Source organism: Miniopterus schreibersii (assembly GCF_964146895.1).
Source record: "Miniopterus schreibersii genome assembly, chromosome: 22".
NCBI lineage: Eukaryota > Metazoa > Chordata > Mammalia > Chiroptera > Miniopteridae > Miniopterus > Miniopterus schreibersii.
In genome coordinates this window covers 1032515-1057552 of record NC_138124.1, presented here as the reverse complement: position 1 = coordinate 1057552, position 25038 = coordinate 1032515, and the positions used below count along the sequence as shown (strand labels likewise).

The 25038-nt window shown below is 53.9% G+C and overlaps 1 protein-coding gene across 1 annotated transcript in view; it reads right to left on the bottom strand.

Annotated features, from left to right (window-relative positions):
• Positions 1–14412: 14412 nt before the first annotated feature.
• Positions 14413–25038, bottom strand: part of ATP10A (ATPase phospholipid transporting 10A (putative)) — a gene marked incomplete at its 5' end in the record, with an annotated part of 86129 nt that continues 75503 nt past the window's right edge. The window contains 6 exons of the mRNA XM_081124546.1: positions 14413–15295; positions 15442–15629; positions 16230–16334; positions 16422–16502; positions 18335–18535; positions 21707–21832. Of these exons, the coding sequence (XP_080980672.1) occupies positions 14698–15295; positions 15442–15629; positions 16230–16334; positions 16422–16502; positions 18335–18535; positions 21707–21832 (1299 nt within the window). The 3' untranslated portion in view covers positions 14413–14697. The remainder of the gene's footprint in view (positions 15296–15441; positions 15630–16229; positions 16335–16421; positions 16503–18334; positions 18536–21706; positions 21833–25038) is intronic.

The following is a 25038-nucleotide window of genomic DNA, read 5'->3' as shown; positions in this document are numbered from 1 at the left end:
AGCAAAACATCCATCGGCCGCCTCCTGCAGGCCCCCCCACCAGGGACTGAGCCCCCAACTTTCACATGTGTCCTGACTGGGAATCGAACCGGCAACCTTTTGGTGCCCAGGACGACACCCAACCCACTGAGCCACACCGGCCAGGGCACTTCTTTTTAATTTAAATATTTCGACTTAAATTATTTTGCAAGAGGGGAGCTGATTTTTGGAGGAATCTTACGATGAGATCTCTTCGTAAAGCAATAAACCCTTTGTTTGTTAAGCTGTAACAAGGAATATAATAGGATTATAGGAAATATAAAAAAATGAGTTATCTGCAAGCTCCTAACTCATTTCAGCCTGTCCGTTTTTGTAGCTTTGTGTATTAGACACACATGTTGTACTTTATCCGAAGATTAAAGGGTTTGCAAAATATAACCTTTCTTTACACTGGTCATTAGCAGAGCACCGCCCGCCCCCCGGCCCCATTAAGCAAGAATTTGGACCCGTGAGCAGCTCTGACCCAGTTGGCAGCAACCCATTCAAAGAACGGACCGTCTTTCCTTCGCAGAGCGGCGTCGGAGGGCGCGGGGTCGCCGTGCACCTGCCGGCGTGGGGTTTGCAACACGCACCTCACAGCGGCTTGCAGAGTGGCAGCCTGTGCCTGGTGGGGACGGGAAGTCAGGGCGATACCTCTTTTCCCCATGAAGCGAGTGACTGATAGTGGGGTTAAAACACACAAGTTTTCCATGAAGAGAGAGAGTTGATTAACTCGGAAGGAAGGAAGGGGGGAGGGAGAGAGAAAAACAGAAAACCCCCCCAAAAACCCATAGCTTAGAACTGAGGAGCCCAATCTCCTTTTCTGCTCTCGTCACTAATTATATAAACTTTAGGCAGAGGCCTCCACCTCCCAGTGCCCAGTGGAACAGGAACAGGAGAGCTTCTGTCTGAATGTGTCCAAAGGGGGCAGGGCTCTGACCTACCTGGAGGGAAGGGTTTCATTTAACATCTATCTATCTATCTATCTATCTATCTATCTATCTATCTATCTATCTATCATCTATCTATCATCTATCTATCTATCTATCTATCTATCTATCTATCTATCTCTATCTATCTCTATCTATCTATCTATCTATCTATCATCTATCTATCATCTATCTATCTATCTATCTATCTATCTATCTATCTATCTCTATCTATCTATCTATCATCTATCTATTTATCTATCTATCTATCATCTATCTATCTATCATCTATCTATCATCTATCTATCATCTATCTATCTATCTATCTATCTATCTATCTATCTATCATCTATATCTATCATCTATCTATCTCTATCATCATCATCTATCTATCACCATCTATCTGTCTCCATCCATCCATCCATCCATCCATCCATCCATCCATCCATCCATCCATCATCTATCTATCTCTATGTGCCGCAGGCTCCCGTTCCTCGGCTGTGCCTTTCTCCCGCCCCCTCAGCCCCGCTCTCCATCTGCAGGCTGCGCCGCTTTAGCAGACACGGCCTATTTTCAAATCCGGGCTGCGCGCCAAGGCCGGGCAGATGTGACTCGGGAGGAAAGCCTCCTTCCTCTTGTTTCACGTGGTCAGGCTGTAGGGGGCTTCCAAGGCAAAGGGGACACACTTGTCCACTGGCCTGTAGGCTCTGAAACAGAGCTGGCGCGGGACCCCGTCTGCTCGGGAGCCAATGGGACCTTCCATTCAAGCCTCCTCTCCGATGTTTTCTGTCCCCTCTCCCGTCAGGTTTCAGCTTCTCGCCTGTCAAGCCGATTCTCGCCTGTTTCCCTCTTTTCTCCTCTGAACCCACCCTGTTCGGTTCCTTTCTCTTTGAACTTTCCCTGTGTTTGTGCCTCAGAACCGCTGGTACCATTCCCGGGCCTCAAAGGACACGCAGAGTCTCAGAACAGGCGGGTGCTGACCTCCAGAGCCAGTAAACCAGCCTCCCCTTCCTACCGAAGGTCGTGAAGCCGGGCGGGCACCCCGACCGCCGCCCCGGGGGCATCCTGCGGCTCAACCAGAGCGGAGCTGGCGCCTGCATCTCTGCTCATTCACTCCCTCGCCCGGCGCTGGGCCCCGGCTCCCCCAGCTCCCGGATCAGGCGCTGGGCCCAGGCCCACCCTGGCCAGCTCTGCCCTTCCTCCCAGAGTCGTCCAGCAGGCCTCGGGCTTTTCACAGAAAGAGGAGCAGCAGCCCTGGCCGGTTTGGCCCAGCGGTTAGCCCGCTGGCCCGAGGCCTGAAGGGTCCCGGGTTGCAGGCTCGGCCCCGTGGGGGCGCGTGCGGGAGGCGACCAATCGACGTGTCTCTCTCACATCGATGTTTCTCTCTCTCTCCCTCTCCCCTCCACTCTCTCTGAAAAGCAATGGAAAAAATATCCTCGGGTGAGAATTTAAAAATAAAAAGAGCAACAGATTGGGATAGCGCAGGGACACATACACTCATTAAATGACTTCCTCCAATGCTCAGTGATTCAATCAATATCACAGGCGACAAAAAGCTGCTGTGAGCCCGGCCAGCGTGGCTCAGCGGTTGAGGATCGACCTAGGATCCGGGAGATCGAGGTTCAATTCCTGGTCAGGGCACAGGCCCGGGTTGTGGGCTCGATCCCCAGCTGGGGGCCTGCAGGAGGCGGCCGATCAATGACTCTCTGATCATTGGTTTCTATCTCTCTCTCTCCCTCTCTCTGAAATCAATAAAGATATATTAATAATTTAAAAAAAAAAGCTGTTCTGAGCCAACTAGATTACAATTAAATTAGGAAAGACAAGATCCAGATGGTATCCCAGTTGAATGACATTCTTGCACAGGGGACCTGAGGCCACCTTCAGAAATGTACATAAAATTCTTTTAAAAATTTATTTACTGATTTGAGAGAGAAAAAGAGAAACGTCGATGTGAGAGAGACACATCGACTGGTTGCCTCCCGTAATCAGCCCTACCGGGGCTGGGGATCGAACCTGCAACCCGGGTATGTGCCCTTGACTGGAGATTGAACCCGAGACCTTTTGGTGCTCCGGCCGACGCCCTAACCACCGAGATACCCGGCCAGGGCGTGCATTCATTTTTTATTGTCCAGTAGCACTTTGCTGTCTGGATGCACCACAATTTATCTGATCGCCTCCTCTTGGACGTCTGGGTTGTCTCCAGCTTAGGGCCGTTACAGAGAAGCTGCTGTGAGTGCGGGTGTGCGATTCTCCGCCTGAGCACGTGCTGTGGTTTCTCCTGGGCAGACGCCTGCGAGCTGGGCTGCTAGGTCATAAGGTTGGCGTGTACTTAGGTTAAGAAACAGCCAAGATGTTTTCCAAAGTGGCTGTTTCAGTTTTCATTCTAATCAGCAATGTAGTTGTGGCGGTTTCCGATCCTCGGTGGCGCTCGTGACGGTCAGATTTCTTCCCGTCTGCTCTTCTATTGAGAACCTGGTTTTTATTTGCATTTCCCTAATGGCGTGTGATGCTGAGCGTCTTTCCTCGTGCTCGCTGGCTATTTGCATATTTTCTTTGGTAAAGTGTGTGCTCAAATATTTTGCTCCTTTTAAATTGGGTTGTTTTTTCTTGTTATGAGTTCTTTATATAATTTAATAAAAGGGTTGCGTTAGCTGCAGGTCTTGCATAGACTTGGATGGCATTTTTGTAACTGTGTCTTTGAAGAGCAAAAATATTTTTATTTTGAATAAGTCCAACGTATTGTTTCTTTCCCTTCCTTCCTTCCTTCCTTCCTTCCTTCCTTCCTTCCTTCCTTCCTTCCTTCCTTCCTTCCTTCCTCCCTCCCTCCCTCCCTCCCTCCCTCCCTCCCTCCCTCCCTCCCTTCCTTTTTAAATATATCTTTATTGATTTCAGAGAGGAAGAGAGAGGGGGAGAGAGAGAAACATCAATGATGAGTCATTGATCGGTTGCCTCCTGCTCGCCCCCTGCTGGGGATCGAGGAGCCAGCACCCTGGGCCCTGACCAGGAATCAAACCGCAATCTCTTGGATCCTAGGTTGATGCTCAACCACTGAGCCACACTGGCTGGGCTGTTTTTCTTTCTTTTATACTGGGACTTCCATGTTACATCTAATATATCTTTGCCAAATTCACAGTCACTAAGAATTTTTCCCCCCTCATGAAGCTTTGTAGTTTGAGCTCTTACACTGAGGTCTAAGATCCATTTTGAGTTAATTTTTGTACATGATGTAGCAAGGGCCAAGGTTCATGTTTTATTTGGATGCCCATTTTTTTTTCTGGCACCGTTTGTTGAAAGACTCTCTTTTTTCCTGTTGAGTTCCTTTGGCATCTTTGATCGATCAGTCTCAATAAACTGACGGCTTCCACTTCTGAAACGATGGAAGAGACGTGCCTTTCTGTAGTTCTCTGGCTAAGTACTTAAAACTCTGGAAAGGTGACATGGCGGTGAGTTCCATGGGTTTTTTTTTTTTTGCCTCGTATCTCCCAGACTAGAAGCTGGAGAAACCAGCAACCCAGAAAACTAAGAGGCATGGAACAAACAAAAAGTCCCCTAAAAGCTTTTTTAAATTGATTTTTAGAGAAGCATCGATTTGTCGCTCCACTTATTTATGCACCATTGGTTGAGTCCTGTATGCGCCCTGACCAGGAATTGAACCCGCAACCTTGGCGTATCCGCTTGGCACTCTAACCACTTAGCCCCCCCACCCCACCCCTCTGCCCAAAGCTTTATTTCTAGGCACAGGATTAGGAGAGAGGCAACTGTGCCAGATAAAATAAGGTTTAGACAGGAAACACTCTACGGCAATCATACATTACAGGAAAAAAAAAATGAGGCCCCACCACTACCCTTATCAGCAGATACGGAATAAAGAGTCTGGATTTGCCATTTGCATCAGGACACCGAGGAGGAAGCTGGATCCCCACGGGCTTTATTTCTAGCTGTCGCTTTCCATTTTAATTTTAGGTCATCCTTAAAGCGTATACTTTTACCTTTACTGAGCTGACGATTGCAAAAATGTAACTAAAATAAAAATCGAATCCTACATTTTTCAAAAAGGTAAATAGGTGTTAAAGAAAGAAAAAAGCAAGAAATTCAGACTCAGCTCCCGGTTCCACCACCTCCCTGGTCCATTGACTCAGAATAGCCTCAGGTACCGCTTGGCTAATTCCAGTCCGAGCAGCGGGGTGCTAGCGGCCTGTGTTGCTCTATCATATAAATTCCACATTCACTCCCTGTGATTTGACCAGATCCTGAATGAGCTCTAGTTAAAGCATGAATGAAAATCCTTTTGGACAGCAGATCTTGAAAAAAAGAAATGGCGAGGGTGTAAAATTTTATTATTTTTGAATGCCTGTGAATACCGCATTCTAAAAGGGGGTGCCGGGGGACCCCCAGGGTTGTGCTGGGACAGAGCTGGGCCTGGGGATCTGAGCCATGGTGATTTCCAAAAGATTGAGCACCTGAATACTTGTGATATTGTAGAGCACATGGACTTATGTAAGCAAGGATTTAAGTTATTTTTTCTTAAGCTTCTTTCTCCTAGGCCTTTGCACCCTGCACTCCCCTGGATCCAGGCCTGAAGCAGTTGAGGAGGTGGTGCAGCTGCGAACAAAGGGTTAAGATATCACCTTATGGAGACCATCCCCCAGGCAAACAAGATCAAAGGAGTGAAGATATCACCTTATGGAGACATCCCCCAGGCAAACAAGATCAAAAGAATGACTTCCTGCGCTGGCTACTTTCCATTCCCAGCCTCAGTTTGCCCTATTTCCCTGTATAACCCGATCCCTCCGGCCACTCCTTAGGACAGGTTTTGGATGCTCCTCTGCTCCTTGTCTTCTTGGTTGGCCGGCCTTATGTGATTCAACCCTGCCTACGTTGACTTGGATACAGCGACAGGCAGCCCAGAGCCCCACGGGGGTTTTGGTAACACTGGGAGGGTGCTCCTGAGTCCGGAGGGGGTGCCCAGGGAGGTAGGGGCTCCGCTCCTACCACATCGAGGATGCGAGGGGGGCGTCCCCAGGTGGATCAAAGTGACCCCACTTGTAGGAGTGAAGTTGGTAGAGTCGTAGAAAAAATAGGGACCCTGGGGCTGGGGAGGGCGAGCCCCCAGTGATAAGTAACCCGGCTCCCAAGGCAGGGGTGGGGGCGCCCTCCCTGTCCCTGACACCCCCCCCTCTTATTCTGAGGCCATGCCCTTTATCAGCACACCTGCATTTGCACAGGGGCCCAAGGATGGGCGGCAGTGGGGCTCCGGGAGCGCAGGCAGGACGGCAGGACGCCCTCGGTCCCCGCGGGCCTGGGTGCGGCCGGGTGCACTGCGCCCCCGCCCCCCGCAAGCTGGGCTAAAAACAGCAGCGCAGCTGGGGGAGCCGCGGGGGCTGTGCCTGGGGACAGGGACGCAGGACCGGGCGGGCGGGGTTCGGAGCTCTGCGTCCCGGGTGTCACAGGCCTGATGGGCTGCTCCTTGGGGGACGCTCTGGGCTCATGGGTCTTGACACTCTTCTTAAAAGGCTAATGGCAGCAGACAGAGGCAGCCACCCTCTCGCTCCTGAGACGTGTAAAGGACAATTCAGGCAGACACGGGGCGCCCCGAGCCGCAGCAGCGGGATTTAGATGTTAATTTTACCGTAGTGGATGCAGAGTGAGGGTAAAGCCCAAGCCCCGAGCATCCCGCCACATGGAGCGCGCGGGGCCTGGAGCAGCAAGCGGGCTCCCGACGGCTGGGGCTCTGTGTGGTTCTGGAAGAGGGGCTGTCCGTGGGGCCCCCCAACAGCCCGCCGAGACAGAGGTGTGGGCCTGTGTCTGTATGCGTATGTGTACGTGCATTTGCGTGTGTCTGTGTGTCTGCCTGTGTATGTGTCTATATGCATGTGTGTGCATGCATGTGCCTGCTTATATGCCTCTATATGTGTATATGTGTATGTGCGTGTATGTACATGTGTCTGCATGCACACATGCATGTTTGTATATGTATATGTGTGCATGCATGTGCCTGCTTATATGCCTCTATATGTGTATATGTGTATGTGCGTGTATGTACATGTGTCTGCATGCACACATGCATGTTTGTATATGTATATGTGTGCATGCATGTGCCTGCTTATATGCCTCTATATGTGTATATGTGTATGTGCGTGTATGTACATGTGTCTGCATGCACACATGCATGTTTGTATATGTATATGTGTGCATGCATGTGCCTGCTTATATGCCTCTATATGTGTATATGTGTATGTGCGTGTACGTACATGTGTCTGCATGCACACATGCATGTTTGTATATGTATATGTGTGCATGCATGTGCCTGCTTATATGCCTCTATATGTGTATATGTGTATGTGCGTGTACATACATGTGTCTGCATGCACACATGCATGTTTGTATATGTATGTGTGCATGCATGTGCCTGCTTATATGACTCTATATGTGTATATGTGTATGTGCGTGTGTATATACATGTGTCTGCATGCACACACATGTTTGTATATGTATATGTGTGTATGCATGTGCACGTGTGTGTATATATGTGCAGGCATGTGTCTCTATGTGTGCATGCATATGTATATACACACGTGTTTGTGTGTCTATGCGTGTTGATGTGTCTGTGTGTATGAGTGCATGTATGTGTGTGTGCGCTTATGACAGTTGGGGCTGGTGCCAAGGATTCTTGCTTTTCCTTCTAGCTCCCAATTCTATGGCTCTGACCAGCATTTTCACATCGGTGATTCCCAACCGAGAGACTGAATATAAAAGGGAAACGTCCAGACCATATATAAAGCTAGAGCTCCGCCGCCTAACCCGCCAACCCCCTGCTCTACAATAACCAGCAGGGAAGCCGGCCTGCTCTCAGCCAGACCCACCAGAAGTCAGACTGCGACCTCGAGTCACCATGACAACCCAGGAAGCTAAACAATCATTTCGGCAACAATCGGCTAAAATTAGCCGGGACTCCATTAACAGCTAACAGCTTCCCCAATGTTTGCCCCCCTCCGCTTCCAACGTAGAACCAGCCAGAGAAAACCAAATAGACACCCCTAACCAGTCACACAGGATACCCCACTTCCGGTCGGCCCGCCTCCAGCCTCCAATCCAGTTAACGCCAAAAGTCTTCTCTTTTTTCCCATTTAAAAGCTTTCCCACTCCCCTGCCTGCCTTTGAGTCTCGGCCAAGCTCAAGGGACGGTGCCTGACTCCCTCGCTCTAGCCACCTAGAGAACCAATAGGTGGGAATAAATAGGCTGTCGTGTTTGTCTGGTTGGTCTTTAGTTTCACAAAGCCCACGGCTGAAGGACTCAGCCGTCATCTGGTCTTCTCCCCCCACCCCACCCCGTGACGTCAGTCCTGTTTACATTCCTTCTGCTTGTCCGAGGCCCAGGGCCCTCATGTCAGCCTCAGGTGCGCAAGGAGCGAGGCTCTTCTCCGAACACGTGGTTGCTTGGAACGCTTGGGTCCACTTTCTGGTTTCAGTGGGCATGACCTGTGGGCATATGTGGTCTGAAACCAGGCATTTCCCGTATCGATTTCTCAAGAGGTCTATAATTCTGATGGATGGAAACGTAAAAGGCAATAACGAAAGCGACTTGTTTGTCCCTCCCCCGTCTTCGCCGCCGGCCTGTGGCCCTAAGGGCTCCCACGGGTCTGTGCAGCAGTCGCTGGTCTTCGTGGGACAAGCAAAGAGGAGGCGGCTTGCATGCCCTTCAGGGCGGGGCAGCCGGGTCCCCCGCCCCGGAGGTCTGCTTCTCCGGTTCCAGCCTAGCTGTGAGCGCCGGCAGCGGGCAGAGTCCTTGCTGACACCCTCACTGCACATTTCCCCCGTCGTAACAGTCCCGACACATCCCTGAGGTCGGGCGTCCAGGGAGGACGACAGGAGTGGGCCGGGATCTGAGGTAGGTTGTGCAGCAGTGAGAGCCACGCAAACGGGGGCCGGGAGCCCGGCCGGTGGGGCTCAGTTGGTCCTGGGTACCAAAGTGCGCCAGGAGGCCGCCAGTTCAATTCCCGGTCAGGGCACATGCCCGGGTTGCGGGCTCGATCCCTAGTACGGGCCATGCAGGAGGCAGCCGATCGATGATTCTCTCTCATCTATGTTTCTCTCTCTCTCCCTCTCCCTTCCTCTCTCTCTAAAAGTCAATAAAAACATTAAACAAAAAAAAAAAGCGGACAAAGAGACGCCGTCTGTGATGAATCCCACATCAGTGAAGGCACTCTACTCCTGGTGAGAATTCACACATTTGGGGCCTCTGTGACTGCCCCTAATTCTGCGGTTCTGTTCTTTTGCTCACTAACAACCAATGGAACCTTTAAAAATTAACTTTAAACACCGTAGGCTCGGTTACAATTCCTGGGAAGTTTGGGAGGTGGTATTGGAGCAGGGCACTGGCAATGGGCATCTTAGATCTGAAGGGTGGTTGGCCCTTCCCCACTGGGCATCGAGACACACTGCCGCCTGTTGGAGGCCTGGGCATCCGGACAGAGACTCGAACTTAAACCTAACGAGACAAAAGACAGATGGGTGCCTTTTGACGTGGAAATGGCTCCATTTGGCCTAATGGGGCTGCTCAACTTACAATGATGTGAATGGGTGAAGATGCCACGGGGTGAATTCCAGGAGCAGAAGACCCTGCGGGCAGCGCCCTGTGTTCCTGCAGGAGGTGTCAGCTCCTAAGGAGGAAGCCAAGCATGCAAGCTCATCCCCAATCAGTGTCCTGCAGGGGAGCACGGGACACCATGCAGAAGACGGTGGCCGCGTTGGAGACACAGTGGTCGTTTTCATGGCCTGAATTCCACAACACACCCATCGCTTACATACGCCGCCGCCTGGAGAGCTCATCACAGAATCTCCCTCCTTTTAAGGCAGGTTTGCAAGGGCCTACATATATTTCTGAAGCTAAGTGGGAAGAAAAGGCATAGGGGAGAATCCCAAAAGACACTTTCACATGCTCCCTGCTACGCATTTCCCTGGCAGCACCGGGAAGAGAGTGTCCCACTCGGAGCCAAGGTCATTGCCGGGACAAGGCCAGTCTTGGCTAGAAGGGGGCACCGGTGCCCAGATATACAGGCGGACAGTGTGTCCAGGTGCCTTTCAGGAGAGACTCAACCCAGCCAGCAGACACTTCACCTCCAACAGAAGGGGTGTCTTTTAAATCTTGATTTGGAAAGTTCAATTCCTTGGCTGATCACATACAAAGTAATTCGGGGGGCGAATGAACTGCTGGGCCGCATTCAGAGAGGGGCGAGTGACTGATCGGAGGAGCCAGTGTGTATTTCTGAAGCTCGGGGCCCTGCTGCCAGGACTTTATTTAAAACACGTCTCAGAATAGGCCGACGTGGGCGCCGGCGAGACCCGCCTGAGAAGGCTCTGGAAGGATCCCGTGCTTTCATGGCCAAGGCTGTACATTTTTGGACGCGGGTTTCTGTTCAAAAGGCGTCACTGCGACCTGCAGGCCATGCTGGCTCGTGGCCACTGCCGATGCCACAGTGGCCAGGTTTTCTCCCCGCTTGGGAATCCAGAAACGGGCGCCCAGCTGAGCTGTGAGCATATTGAGAAATTTCTTCACCCTCTGAGTGAAAATGGTAGCAGTTGTTTCCATTGAGATATAAGACACTTTCGGTTGAAAGTAACCACGTACGTCCGGCTTTCAGCTGCATAGGCCATAAACGGGAGTAAATTGGCTTGAGTGACAGCCTGGGGGTTAAGGAGAGCAAGAGACATTCCTAGCACGTAATTTTCCTTTCCAGACATGTGACCTCTTGGTGTGAGGCATGTCACATGAATGACAGCAAATGTGATGCATGCTTACTCCTGGAGGAACATTTAGGAAGCCTCACGCTCTCTCCACGTGCCAGGCGACTGTGGAATGACGTGTTCATAGGGTGGTTCTGCCACCAGAGGATGGCTCTCCTGGACTATGACCTAGACCCACAGCCGACTGTGAGTGAGAGATCAGCTCTGGCAAATTGGCACAGAGATTGTAGTTGAGGATGAGTCCGTATTCTTGCCCAGCCTGGCTGGGACAGTCAGTTTTGAGGGTGGGCTTAATCCAGTGACTCAACAGTGTCATCGTGGCAGAATGCCTGTTGGAGTTCCGGACTAAGTGCCACCACCCAGAAAGTCCCTCCCAATAGCCCCCCTTCCATGGCATTGGCACAAAATGGGTTGTACACTCATTCCTGAACCAGGCTTGTTGTCCTGGGGATGCCATAGGTGACGGCAAGGGGCCAAGCCCTAGGCAGGACCCATTCTACTAACTGTTAGATTAATCAAAGCCAGCTCCTGGAGCTGGGCATGCAGAGGCCCTGAAGCATGCGGGAGACGGAGGGAAGGATAAAGGGAAGGCGAGGGGTGAGCCCGAGTCCCTCGCGGGGTACATGCCTGGTTAGCGTTTAGTCCAAGGTCTTCCTGACTCCCCTGTAGCACATACTGATTTTTCTCAATATTCATGAAACAGCAAACTTCTGAGTTCACAGTACAGAATGGAACTAGAAAAACAAATGCTCTCAAGTCTGTTAAGAAAATGAGAAAAGCCCGGCCAGGCGTGGCTCAGCGGTGGAGCATCGGCCTAGGATCCAGGAGACCGCGGTTCGATTCCCGGTCAGGGCACATGCCCAGGTTGTGGGTTCGATCCCTAGTTGGGGGCCTGCAGGAGGCAGTCGATCAACGACTCTCATCATTGATGTTTCTACCTCTCTCCCCCTCTCCCTGAAATCAATAAAGATATGTTAAAAAAAAAAAAAAATTGGGCCCTGCATGTTTTTGAAAGGGTGCCATATGATAAAGTCTTAACAGCGGTGCCCATTTTAAGGTACTGGTGATGTAAAGATAGGAAGGATAACAAACGAGAATTATTCATGTAGCACTGTTATACCCATTGAGTGCCTTGGCATAAAATGAAAGATACTTGTTTTTAGAATACTACCGTGAATACCTAGACACCAATAGGAATTTCTCAGTTTTAGTCCTGTAGGTTCTCTCTCTCTATACCCTTCCTTTATCTGCAGTCTATCAAACTCTTCAGTGACTCCTTTGCTAGTGGTCTGTGTTCTGCAAGGATCTTGAATTGTACATGAACTCACATAGTAAGAGGTGTGGATGGTTCCAGGGTTGGTTCAACTGCAAGTTCAAATGCAGACAAAACCGGATCCTGTCTCAGAAGCGGGACACTGGGCGAGTGCGTGTGTGTGGGCCTGTGTGTGTATAGAGTGGAAATCATGCCATCATGGTGTTCAGATTCTATGGCCCAGGGTTGGGTCTCATGCCCGTGGTCTCGCTGCAGTGGGGCAGTGAACACGTGGTATTTGTATCCTTTCTGGTAGAAGGTGGGCTCTGGGCAGAGGCAGAGAGCCCACCCTACTAGCATTTTAATAGGAACCCCTCACTTCTAGGGGGGAAATTATAAGCAGGGGAGGGAAAGAGCATTGTTGGGGGGGGGCCTGCCTTGCCAGACTTACACTTCTGGGCAACACCAATGGGTCAGAGCTCCACGTCAGTGGGAAAAGTGATACGTTCCTTTTCAAATTGTCCCCTTCTGTACTCAATACCCTCTTTGGTCTCAAAGAACTCCTAATGTCCCCCAGATCTCGGTTCCCATAGGGCTTTTAGGATCACGCAGGCTCAGCGGAACAACCCGACCGCACCTTCCTGGCCAGGCACGTGCGGCTTCACGAGGTTGGGTGGCCGAACGTGCCAGTGGCCTTTGGAGGGCCTGCTTTACCTGTGGTGACTGTGGCCCGGGGAACGTTGGCACTCCCTCCCTTGCCTGCCTTGGCTCATTTTTGAGGTCACCACATTTAAATGTCTCAAGAATAGCAAGTGCTTAAAATATCAAGATCTCTTTTCCTTATATCTAAGGAAGGGAGGTGGGTGGCAATGCTTCTCTCGGTGCGTCCTTATGTGACGTGCACCATTTCCGTGGGATCCTGAGTCCCTTCTTGGCCGCCCAGCTGCTGCGTCTGATCAGAGCTGTCCTGACGTCGCCTTCACGTGCAGGTGCAGAGGGAGACAGACAGTGTGGGGGTGACAGCCCACGGGAGCATCTTCAGCGGGCACTTACCCCTATTACCTGCTTCAGCAACACTGTTTATTTTTTAGCCAGGGACGTGGGATGCAAGACACGGAGGTCACGTGTGCCCTGGATGTCGCTCTCATTAGATGGATGGAAAAAACCACGATCACAAACTGGCCTCAGCACATGTCCCCAGCCTGGGACGCTCTCTGTGGAAGCGGTTGAGTTAGTGCATATGGGCCCTGACTCATCAGCAAGTCTGGGGGGGATGAAGGGGAGGCCACAGGTGTCCCCTCAGGGCCGCTGGGCACAGAGCCATCCATGCACCATAGTCCGAAGCTGTCCCTGACACGGGCTTAGAACTCGAGGACGTTTTCCAAATAGAGAAACAACTGCAGCCAGTGGAGGCCGTGCCCTCTCTCTGCTCTGGACACAGGATACGAGCAGAGGTCCTGGGATGGCTCCAGCCACATTGTCACCAAGAACGGGACCAGCCTTGGGCCAGAACTGACCCCAGAAAGCCCAGGGCAGGGAGAAGGGGGAAGGCCCGGGTCGGAGACGCTGAGCTCAGCCACCCGAAGCCACCCTCTCTCCCGCTTTGCAGGCAGTGAGCCCTGCCGGGCGCGCTGGGCGCGGGGACGGCTCAGTCCTGAGGTCCTCCGCCCTGTCACGGCTGTTCTCCAGGACAGGCAGCCACGGGGGCCCTGCGTGGGGGGCACACCCGGCTCCCGGCGGGCCCCCCGGCGGCACTGAGCAGAGAGGGGGCTCTGAGGGGAAGCGTGCCTTGGATTTTTATCAGCTTCCCCTCTTTTTCTCTGTTTAGAGGCACAGGAATAATGACTCCCAAAAATGCCTAAAAATGCACATTTTAAGAAGCCTAGTCTGTTGGCAGGAGGCGTCGGGGGCGCTGACGGCCAGGCGCAGGGAGCTGTGGTGACACTCAGTGTCACCGTGTCACAGCCCGCAGCCCCCACGTCCATGTCACCAGCTGTTTCCTGCATGGCGTCTAAAAGGGGTCACACGTGGAAGGGGCCTGCGGTGCTCAGAGCCTGCTCTGCGGGGTCACGCGTTCACAATTTCACGCAACAGGGGCGGCAGGACACGCTCCCTTTGCCAAGTGAAGGCCGTTTATCGCTTGTTACGGTGCCGACAGGCCCGCAAGGCGATCGTCAGGGAAACGCCTGCGCAGAACCGAGCGTGGCAATGAGTGCCACGCGGCCGTTTTCCTTCAGGTCTCACTTTTTCCCGGGTGAAGCGGCGTCCCCACCCCCACAAGCTGTGCAGATCGGGGACAGGGCGTGGGGGACCCGCTGCCGGGGGTGCATCCCGGCCCCGGTCACCTCCCCTCACTGCGCCCGCCCGGGTCACCACGTGCACACACGTGGCGCGAGCCACGGTCACGCATGCCGAACAAAACCAGTCACGCCGCGCTGGGACAAAATAAAATCGAAACACGCTTTTCGAGGGTCGTTCTTCTCCAAACCTTTATATACTTTAAAGCTCTGACTCTTCTCTTTCCATATATTCTAACTTAGAACTTTTAAAAAATAAACTTTTGTTTTTGGTACCTCTCGTTTCCGGCGCGAGCCTGGGAAACCTATAAAATACATCTCACCAGGAAACCTCCTTCTGCGCAAATAATAAACATAAATAATATCAACATCTGTGTTATAAAAAAAAAAAAAAAAAAGGCCATCTGAAGGTTTTCGCCGCCCCCGCGGCCAGCTGCAGCCCCGGACCGGGCTCCTAGAAGTAGTCGGTGGCCCGCCTGCCCACGCCACACAGGTCCCGGTCGGGCGGCGGGGGGCTGGGCAGGAACTCGGCCTCCCGCTTGTCCATCTGTAAACTATTCCGGGACAGCTGCAGGACGCTCCCCAGCCCGCTGACCAGCGACAGGGAGGAGATCCAGCTGAGTGAGCTGAGGTTGGGGAGACTGAGGATGGATGACAGCGGGGCTGTCCTGCTGGTGCCGGCGGGTTTCGCCCCGGGGTCCCCAGGACACGTTTCCAGAACGGCATCCCCGTGGGCAGAAGAGCCCGGGGCCTGGGTGCCCGACGGCTCCCTCAAGGGCATGCCCACGTCCACGGCGCCGGGCTCCTCGCTGGCCTCCGGGGAGCTGGGCGGCCGCGGGGTGCTCCAGGACACGTGCGAGGCGCAGTCCCGGGAGGCGGGTCCCGAGGCGCCGACGCAATTCCGTTCCAACGGTTCGGGCCTCAGTTCTCCCGCGGGGCGTCCCTGAATGTCTTTGGGGGCGCTGAGCTTCTCGGGGGATCTCTTGGCCGACTGGCGAGCCAGCTGAAGCTGGGTGGGAAACAGGCTCCCCTGCAGGGCTTTGAAAAACAATCTGCAAAGAGCAGACACGACGCAGTCAGCCGCCGCCAGGGGGGGGTCTGCCTTGGAGCTTTCGGGTTTGCACGGGGCAAGGACGCAGCGGCGAAAGATGTTCCCCGGGCTCCCGGAGGGCTCGGGGGCAGCGTCCCTGACACCCACCTGGGCAGCAACGCCGTGACGGGCGCGATGAGACAGGTCAAGTAAAACACGGGGTCGCCCGTCAGCGTCTGCATGGTCCAGTAGGGGTTGGAAGGGGGATAGCACGTGGCGCAGGAGCCGTTGTAGATGAAAGCCACCGTGAAGAACAAGAGGGTGCTGAAGCCACACGCCGTCCAGTTGAGCCAGGTCTGAGGGGAGGGGGAGGGAGAGAGAGAGAGAGAAAGGGCCATGGTTTCAACGAAAATGCGCCAGTCGCCGCGAGTGGCTGTGATGTACGAAGGGCTCAGTGAAAACCGGGCTCTTCGCCCTGGCCGGTGTGGCCCAATGGTTAGAGCACTGAAGGGCCACGAGTTCGATTTCTGGTCAAGGGCACATACCTAGGTTGCAGCTTTAGTCCCGCAAACTGGAGGCAACCAATCTATCTGTCTCTGTCTCATTGATGTTTCTCTCTCCCTCCCACTCTCTAAAAAACCAATCAATGGAAAAATATCCAAAACAGGGCTCTCTGGTGTGGGTGGTGGAGGGGGCCTGGGAACCTGTGGACCAGCCCGGACACAGGTGGGGACACGGAAGTCACGGGGAGAAGAGCAGGTGGGGAAGGAAGGAGCCAGGTGCTGCCCGGGAGTGCGGGGCGTGGGCTGGGGCAGGGGCTCAGGTGCCCACGGCCGGCCCCGGATCTATTTTGCTTCTTGGCACGGCGAGGCCGGCTTCAGGGCCCCGGTTGCTCAGAACCTTCTAGATCTCACGGGCCTGCCTGGAAGCGAGGGGGCCGGGCCCGCAGCTCTTACCCAGGTCTTGGTTTCAATACCCAAGTGCAGGAGGAAGGTGAGCAGGGCGATGGCCGTGATGGGCGTCCCCCAGGTAAACACGTCGGCTTCGGAGTCGTAGTAGGCCTGAAACACAGCGGCGTCCTGAGCCCGCGGGTCGCGCCGGACGGAGCCGAGGGGCAAGCCGGCCGGGCGCCCGCTTCGCCCGCTTACCAGGTACGGGATGAAAAAGCAGACCAGGCTCTGGAAGGCGGCATCGGCCATGTTCCACCAGAAGGTGCGGGGCCGGTATTCCTGAGACACAGAAGCAAGAGCGGGTCGGGGAGGGACTCGCCTCTTCCCACGGGGCCATCGACGACGTTGGCCCAGGTCAAGCTCCCCGGGGGAGACGTGCTCATTCGGGACTTTTGCAGAGAGGTCCAGGGGGCTGGCGAGAAAACACTGCGCAGACGCCAACGAGAGCAGCTGCGGTGGCCCTGGCCGGTGCGGCTCAGTGGGCGCAGAGGCGGCCTGTGCGCCGAGGGGTCGCCGATGCCATTCCCGGCCAAGGGCACGTGCCTGGGTTGCAGGTTCGATCCCTGGCCCGGCTGGGGCGCATGCGGGAGGCGGCCAATCAATGCGTCTCTCTCACATCGACGTTTCTCTCGCTCTCTCCTCCCTCCCTGCCTTCCCCTCTAGAAAACTAGCAAGAGTTGTTTTCTGGGTCAATCTAGCTCTTCCTTAGCGTAGGAAGAGCTAGGAATTCGGGGGGTCCTCCCCCGTGAGTTCTTCCAGTCCTCTTGCCTCAGGGTTTTGCCTCCCTCGGTGGGTGGGTCCCCCGCGTTCCTTCCAAGTCGCCTCTTAGCACTTGATCACTGATGTTTCCTAATGTCGACGTCGAAAAGCTGTCCGCCAAGGGCAAAATGACCCCGATGGGGACCCAGTGAGTCTTTGTGACCTGGGCGGCCCTGTGGACTTGACCCTGTGAGCTCCTGAGCCGGGAACGCAGAGCAGACGGGAGGAGCGTTTACCGAGCACTTGCGTGGAGGGGGCAGGCTGGGCCCTGCCTGCCGGAGGCCTCACTCCACAGGACAAACCCCTGCGTCTTAGTCCCACGGGGGGGCGGGGAGGGGAGATGAGGCCGGGCTGAGAACAGGAATCCCCCAAGGTGACCGGTGCGAGCAAACAAATTCTGAATTAGAGGCCACTGCGCGCCCAGCCGGGGCGGTTCCGTTGGTTGGAGTGTCCTGTGCAACGAAATGCTGCCAGTTTGATTCCCGGTCAGGGCACACGCCTGGGCTGCAGGTTCGATCCCTGGTCGGTCCAGGCACATACGGAAGGACGCCAATGTTTCTCTCATACATCAATGCTCCTCCCTCTCTCCCTCCCTCTAAGTCCTCAGGTGAGAATTAAAAAAAAATAATAATAAAAAACAGAGACTACTGAACACACACAGTAACTCGGCACCTCGAAGGCTCCCTCTGCCGGCTGGATCTGGGCAGCTGGCCATCAGCGCGTCAATCCACACGCCGCATTTACATCTATTTACATCTGTTTGCATTCGCCTGTTCTGTCAACAGCTTCCCTACGCATTCATCTTCCCGTTAATTCCTGAGCAAAATAACTCACATTTCTGGGGGGTTGTTTTAGAAAAAAACCCCGAGCTCGGGCGGCTGTCACCGCGACCCTGACTTAGATGCCCAGTGGGGCTTCTGGAGACTCCGGTGTGGAGACAGTTCTGCCATCGCCACGCCCGTCCCCGCACTTAATGCGACGCACGGTCAAGTAGACAGAATTCGTCTTCTCCTCGCACCGTCAGGCTCTAAGACTTTTTTGTTCAGTACGTTTTTATTGATCTTTTAGAGAGAGGGGACCGGAGAGGGAGACGGGAATAGAAACATCGATGAAAGAGAAACAGTGATCGGCTGCCTCCCGCACGCCCCCTACTGGGGGATCGAGCCTGCAACCCGGGCATGGGCCCCGACCGGGAATCGAACCGGCGACCTCTCGGTGCACAGACGATGCCCGACCCACTGAGCCGCACCGTCCAGGGCAGAGTCTAGAATTTGAAGAATTGGTCCCAGGGAGGCCCGGGGACGGGCCCTTTGCAGAGGTGAGTGGACGTGGGGGGGGGGGGGGAGCCTCACCTCCATGTTCTGGCCGCTCCTGTAGAGCTGCGGCCTGGCCAGCAGCACGTGGGCCGGCACGTCCTTGTCGAGCACCCCAGTCACGAGCTGGGGGAGCGACGAGAAGAGCAGGTTAAAGAAGATCAGGTACCACTGGTCAATCATGGCGGACGCCGAGAAGCCGCAGTAGAACTGGAACCAGAACAGGAGGCCCACGAACATCTGGGATCAAGAAGGAAGAAACGGCGAGCGGTTCACGGGCGCCCCTGCGGGTTCCCGTCCAAGGGGTGCCGGGGTTTCTCCGCGTTTCACGGCAAAGGCTGGATTTATAGGCAGCAGTTTCCTCCCGGGGGCCCCAATCTCGTTGCCCTCGGTCTCTCCCTCCTCCTGGGCCTTTCTTGGGCTGACCCCTTGAGCCGAAAGGATGGGCCGCGGGAGCCAGGAATTCCCAGGAGTGGCCCTAGAAGGAATGAGGTCTGAGGCAGGAGAGCCACAGGTCATTAATCGAAAACAAAACCAAGGCCTGGCCGGGCGTGGCTCAGCGGTTGAGCGTCGACCTAGGATCCAGGCGATCGGGGTTCGATTCCCGGTCAGGGCACAGCCCCGGGTTGCGCGCTGCAGCCAATCAATGACTCTCTCTCTCTGCCTCTCCTTTCCTCTCTCTGAAATCAATAAAGATCTATTTAAAAAAACAAAAAAACAAAAAAAACCCCAAAAATATGTTTTGCCCGGCTGGGCGTGGCTCAGCAGTTGAGCGTCGACCTAGGATCCAGGTGATAGGGGTTCGATTCCCCGTCAGGGCACATGCCCGGGGTGCAGGCTCCTCGATCCCCAGCAGGGGGCGTGCAGGAGGCAGCCCATCGATGACTCTCATCATTGATGTTTCTCTCTCTCTCCCTCTCCCTTCCTCTCTCTGAAATCAATAAAGATATATTTAAAAAAATAATAAAAATATGTTTTTATTGATTTCAGAGAGAGGAAGGGAGAGGGAGAGAGAGAGAGAAACATCAATGATGGGAGAGAAACACCAATCGGCCGCCTCCTGCACGCCCCCTGCTGGGCATCCAGCCTGAAACCTGGGCATGTGCCCTGCCCGGGGAATGGAACCGTGACGTGACCGCCTGGTTCATGGATCGATGCTCAACCGCTGAGCCACACGGGCCGGGCGAGCCTTCCTTTTGATGAGGAACGGCGGGCAATTACTGACTCCCACGGGGGAAGGACACACGCAGGCATGGTAGCCAAGGCGATACTGGCACCAGCACCCTATCCCTGACCGATCCCAGGTATCCAATGGGCACTTGGACGGCGGGTGACCTACAGGTATTGCCACTGGTCCTTACAGCTCCCTGAGTTTTGCCAACAGGGGGTGAGGCCAACAGCCTCCTCAGGCCCATGCTCAGTAGAGCAGGAATTGGGTGGGTCTCTTCCTACTACTGCTTGGCCACCGATCACCGGGGGCCTGAGTGCTCTTACATGGGGGGGGCATGGCAGTCTTGCAATGGACAAGCACTCACAGCCTGGCACGGGCCCTGAGCCCCTCTCTGCTTCAGTGTCCTCACCTGTGACCTGGGCACAGAGCGGGGGTCCTTCGCCATGGGGCCGTCGCGAGGACTACTGAGCTAACACACTGACAGGGCCCACGAGCGCCCCGGGACACGGTAGGAGCCCACCCACACTGTCTGTGTCGCCGTTTAACAGCACAGTCATCTCCTTGGATTGTACATCAATTTACCCCATTGAGAGAAAAGGAAATTGCCGGCCAAGATCTTCAATGACTTGAGGACGGTCATCGTATGAGTCACAAACGGAACTCGTTCAACTCCCAGTGGGTCTTAGGCAGTCCCAGGAGGGAACATGGGGAAGGACGGTTCCTCGCTGGGCACCGCGGATGCTGGCTTAGGCTTTGGAGACGTGTCACTATCTGTCACCATCTCCCACTCTGACCTTGACTCAGCCCCTTAACGTCTCTGAGCTTCAGGTTCTTGATCAGACAATGGCCTGTTCTGAAGACCAGATAAAATGGTCTGTACTGATGCAGCCTCTAAGGACACATCCTCCAAGCCCTGTTCCCACCCACGTGTGAATGTGACTCCCCTCCGACAGGGAAAACCAACACGCTTGGCCTTTTCATTGACTCTCCCCTCCCTCCCTCCCTCCCTCCCTCCCTCCCACCCACCCTCTCCAGCCTGTCACCCACCAGCACAGGCTCGGCCTCACGACTCATCAGTGAGAAAGGAGCCCCAAGAGAGGGAGGGGAAAGAGCACTGAGAGAATGGAGGGGTGACTTTTTTCCCCCTGTGGTACCAAACGCTTTCTTCCCAAGCCACTGTTGCTATGGAAACGTAGGAAGGCCAACTACTCCTGAACCTGATGCATTCCTCCCTGTGCGAGGGAGCGCGGTTATCCCCGGACTTCTCAGGTGGATCAAGTGCTTGTTAACAGGGATCCTGCGTCTTACTCGGAAAAAAGACAGGGGCCCACCCCTTCTCCTCCCCATGCCTGCCCCCCGAGGGGACAGGGTCCTGGTGCCAGGCCGGGGTCTGTGCCCACTCCAGGTGGCCTCTCTGGCCCTCCTTTGCAACTGAGCTGCTGAATACCTTCCCCTCAGTCTGGGAAATTTTTATTTTTATTTATTTTTATTTTTTAAAAATATATCTCTATTGATTTCAGAGAGAGGAAAGGAAGGGGAGAGAGAGAGATAGAAACATCAGTGATGAGAGAGTCATTGACCGGCTGCCTAGCTCGCAACCCGGGCATGTGCCCTGACCGGGAATCGAACCCCGATCGCCTGGATCCTAGGTCGATGCTCAACCGCTGAGCTATGCCCGGTCGGGTGGAAATTTTTATTTTTTGTTAATCTTTGCCCGAGGACATTTTCTCAATTGATTTTTAGAGAGAGTGGAAGGGCGGGGAGAGAGACACACGTCGATTGGTTGCCGCCTGCATGCTCCCCAACCGAGGCCAGGGGATCGAACCGGCAACCCAGGTACATGCCCTTGACCAGGAATCAAACCTGAGACCCTCAGGTGCAGCGGCTGAGGCTCCAACCACTGAGCCACACCGGCCAGGGCCAGTCTGAGAAATTTTCATTAGCAATTACAGACAGCAGAGCTCAACGCTCATGCCTTCAGATGAAAACCACCACCACACCGCACACGCCAAGTCCACAGAAAGCAAACGACTTGCTCCGGATGGCACGATGAATGAGTGACAGACACCGGGCTGGGGCGCCACCCCTCCCGCCCATCTCACCTTTGCTCAAAGCTCTGTTCACCCTTCTGGGAGCCGGGTGCAAGGCGAGGCCAGGACAGGGCAGCCTGCCTTGGACAGAGTCCCCGGGCAGAACCTAATCTGATGAATTTCCCGAGACCCGCGGCGCCCAGCACCTACCGTGTTTTTGTAGAAGAAATAGAGCACCATGTTGGCAAGTCGGGAGTAACACCAGTGTCCGTGAACGATCAGCAGTCTCTCGAGGTAGCGGAACCGGGGCACCGCGAAGTCGCTGGCCATCACTGCCTTGAGAGGGACAGGACGTCCGTTACTGGTGGCACCTCGCTCTGCCGAGTCTACCTCCCCCCCCAAATACAAGGCAGAACCCCCATGGAGAAACCCAGTTTTGAGCACAGCGTGGGTGACTACCACCCCTCTTTTATCTCCTTCAAGGAAAGAAAAACTCTCTCTCAACAAGTACTCTAGTTCAGGGGTGTGAGTTGACGACTCGTTTAAGATTTTAAATATATGTCACGGACGGATTTTTAAAAGATTTTTTAAATTGATTTTTAGAGAAAGGAAGGGAGAGGGAGAGAAACAGCGATAGGCTTGCTTGTTGCAGGGCCCCTGCTGGGGATCGAGCCCGCACCCTGGGCACGTGCCCTGACCGGGAATCGAACCTGCGACCCTTCGGTGCCCAGGAGGACACTCAACCACTGAGCCACACGGGCCAGGGCTCATTGATGGATTTAAAAAAAAAAAGTTTGCCTTTTCTTTCCTGCACTTTATTTACTTATTTATTTTTAAATATATCTTTATTGATTTCAGAGAGAGGAAAGGAGAGGGGGAGGGAGACAGAAACATCAATGATGAGAGAGCCATTGATCGAGCCCGCAACCCGGGCCTGTGCCCTGAGCGGGAATCAAACCCTGATCGCCTGGATCCTAGGTCGACGCTCAACCGCTGAGCCACGCCCGGCCGGGCCCCACAATTTCTTTAACAAGCCAAAACAAACAAAAATACGGGGATACACGCGGTCTCGGAGCTGTTCTCTGCCCTCCCATCCTTTGTCCATCAAAATCACGTTGGGATCTCAAACCATCGATGGACCACAGCGGCCCCTTCTGTAGGAATGAGACAGCCGGCTGGCCTGGGAGGTGGGTTTTGGGTCCTCCTTGGAGCCGCTGGTGAAAAGCAAGGCCGGGCCCCCTGGATATCACCGGGGCGAGTGGGGGACACCGGGTGTCCTCCGTGGACAGAAAGATGACTGGGGCGGGGGAGCTTGGCTTTGCTGCATTAAGTATCATTCTGCACACAGTTAGCTAACGGGGCCGGACACGGGCCATCAAAATGACACCTTTGGTGCCCAGAATAGCTTGGAACCCACCATATAATAAATGGCTCTATTTGGGGGGGGGGGGGAAATAAAAAATTAAAGAAAACGTCAGGACAAGATACACGTCTGCTCGTCTTCGGAGGAAAATTCCCCACAAATATGTACGTCTGTGTCGAAAATGGAGCTGATTTCCCTGCATTCAGCTGACACCCAGAAGAGCAGGGCAACGTCCTGTTGCTGCTTCGGTGAAGGAGACGAATGTCATTCATTACACGGGACCGGAAAGCCTGAACCCTGAGGGCGTTCGCTTTCTGGGTCACAAGGACCCTTTTTTTGTTTTATTAATCCTACCCGTGGTTATTTTTCTCCATTGCTTTTCAGAGGGAGTTGGGGGGGATGGAGAGAGAGAGAGAGACATCGATGGGTGGCCTCCGGCATGGACCCCAAGCGGGGTGGGGGATCGAGCTTGCACCCCAGGTCCGTGCCCTTGACCGGGAATCGAACCCGCCTGCTCGGGCCAACACGCTAACTGCTGAGCCGCACCCGCCGGGGCACAAGCTAAGGGTCTGCAAGCAAATACTGTTTCTATACTCCTTCCCGCCACATATAGGAGGTTGACGGGCATCGAACGTTCTTTAATCCCTCCTTTACTCCATTACTGATTCCCTCAAAAGTCACTTATTCAGCCCCCCTGTTGCCTGGAACAGACTCTAGGACACAGACACCAGCAGTCAGGGTCCCATTTCTCAACAGAGTCCTTCCAAACACTCCGCCGAAGGGACAACTGTCAGAAAACGCCGAGAGGCCTACGAGGGAGACCCCAGGCTGTCTCTGAGGAACCAGCCCCAACCCTCGAGAACCAGAGATAACCCTCTCCCGGGGGGTCCTGTCCGCCTCCCCAGCTTTCTGCCACCCCCCTGCTCCCGCCTCCAAATCCAGGCCCCAAACCCACTGCTGTCTCTGTGTCAGGGTGGTTTGTCCCAAATGCTCCCAGCTCGGGTGGATCCTCCTGCGAAATACTCAGCGTAGGAACTCGCGTTTCTCAGCCCGGACCGGGTATCTCGGTGGTCAGAGCTTCGTCCCAATACGCCAAGGTTGCGAGTTCGATCCCCAGTCAGGGCACATACAAGAGCCAACCAATGACGTATAAATAAATGGAACAAAAAAAATCAATGTTTCTCTCTCTCTCTAAAAAAGAAAAGAGCCAGGCCGGGCGTGGCTCAGTGGTTGAGCGTCGACCTAGGATCCAGGCGATTGGGGTTCGATTCCCGGTCAGGGCACAGGCCCGGGTTGTGGGCTTGATCAATGACTCTCTCATGATTGATGTTTCTGTTTCTCTCCCTGTCCTTTCCTCTCTCTGAGATCAATAAAGATATATTTAAAAAAAAAAATGTTTCTTGTGCTTCCCCAACGTGGAGAGGCAAGGAGGGGTCTCGCCTGCACCCCATTGCCAATGGAGGAAGAAAAATCCTACAAATAACACAGTGACCCAGCTGGGACCTTCCACCTGACTGTTCTTTTAATGCCAAGTGAGAAAAGGAATGGGCTGTGCATAGGCCTGGCCCACGCTGGTGCTAATAATACACAATTCCTGACTCGGTGCATCAGCGAATGAATGAGTCGATGACAACTGGTGACCACGTCCTGCTCGTTAAAGCGAGAAACCTGCGCAGATGGCTCCCTGCTGTCTCCGCCAAGTTAAAAAATGTTGTGACTCCAAGTTGATCAAATGTAGGCAATTGTCGTAATCACTAAATGCAGAAGCAGTACATTTAAAAAAAAAAAATTACCCGAGGATACGTTTTTATTGATTTTTTTTTTAGAGAGAGAGAGAGAAACTGATCAGCTGCCTCTCGCATGTGCCCTGACCGGGAATTGAACTGGTGCTCAGTCAACTGAGCCACCTGGCCAGGGGGAGAAAAGCAGTCCTTTCTTCTTTTTTTTTTTTTTTAAATATATCTTTATTGATTTCAGAGAGAGGAAAGGAGAGGGAGAGAGAGAGACAGAAACATCAATGATGAGAGAGTCATTGATCGAGCCCGCAACCTGGGCATGTGCCCTGACCTGGGAATCGAACCCCGATCGCCTGGATCCCAGGTCGACGCTCAACTGCTGAGCCACCCGGCCAGGCAAAAAGCAGTCCTTTCCTAATGAACTCATTTGTTCAGCGTCTGGA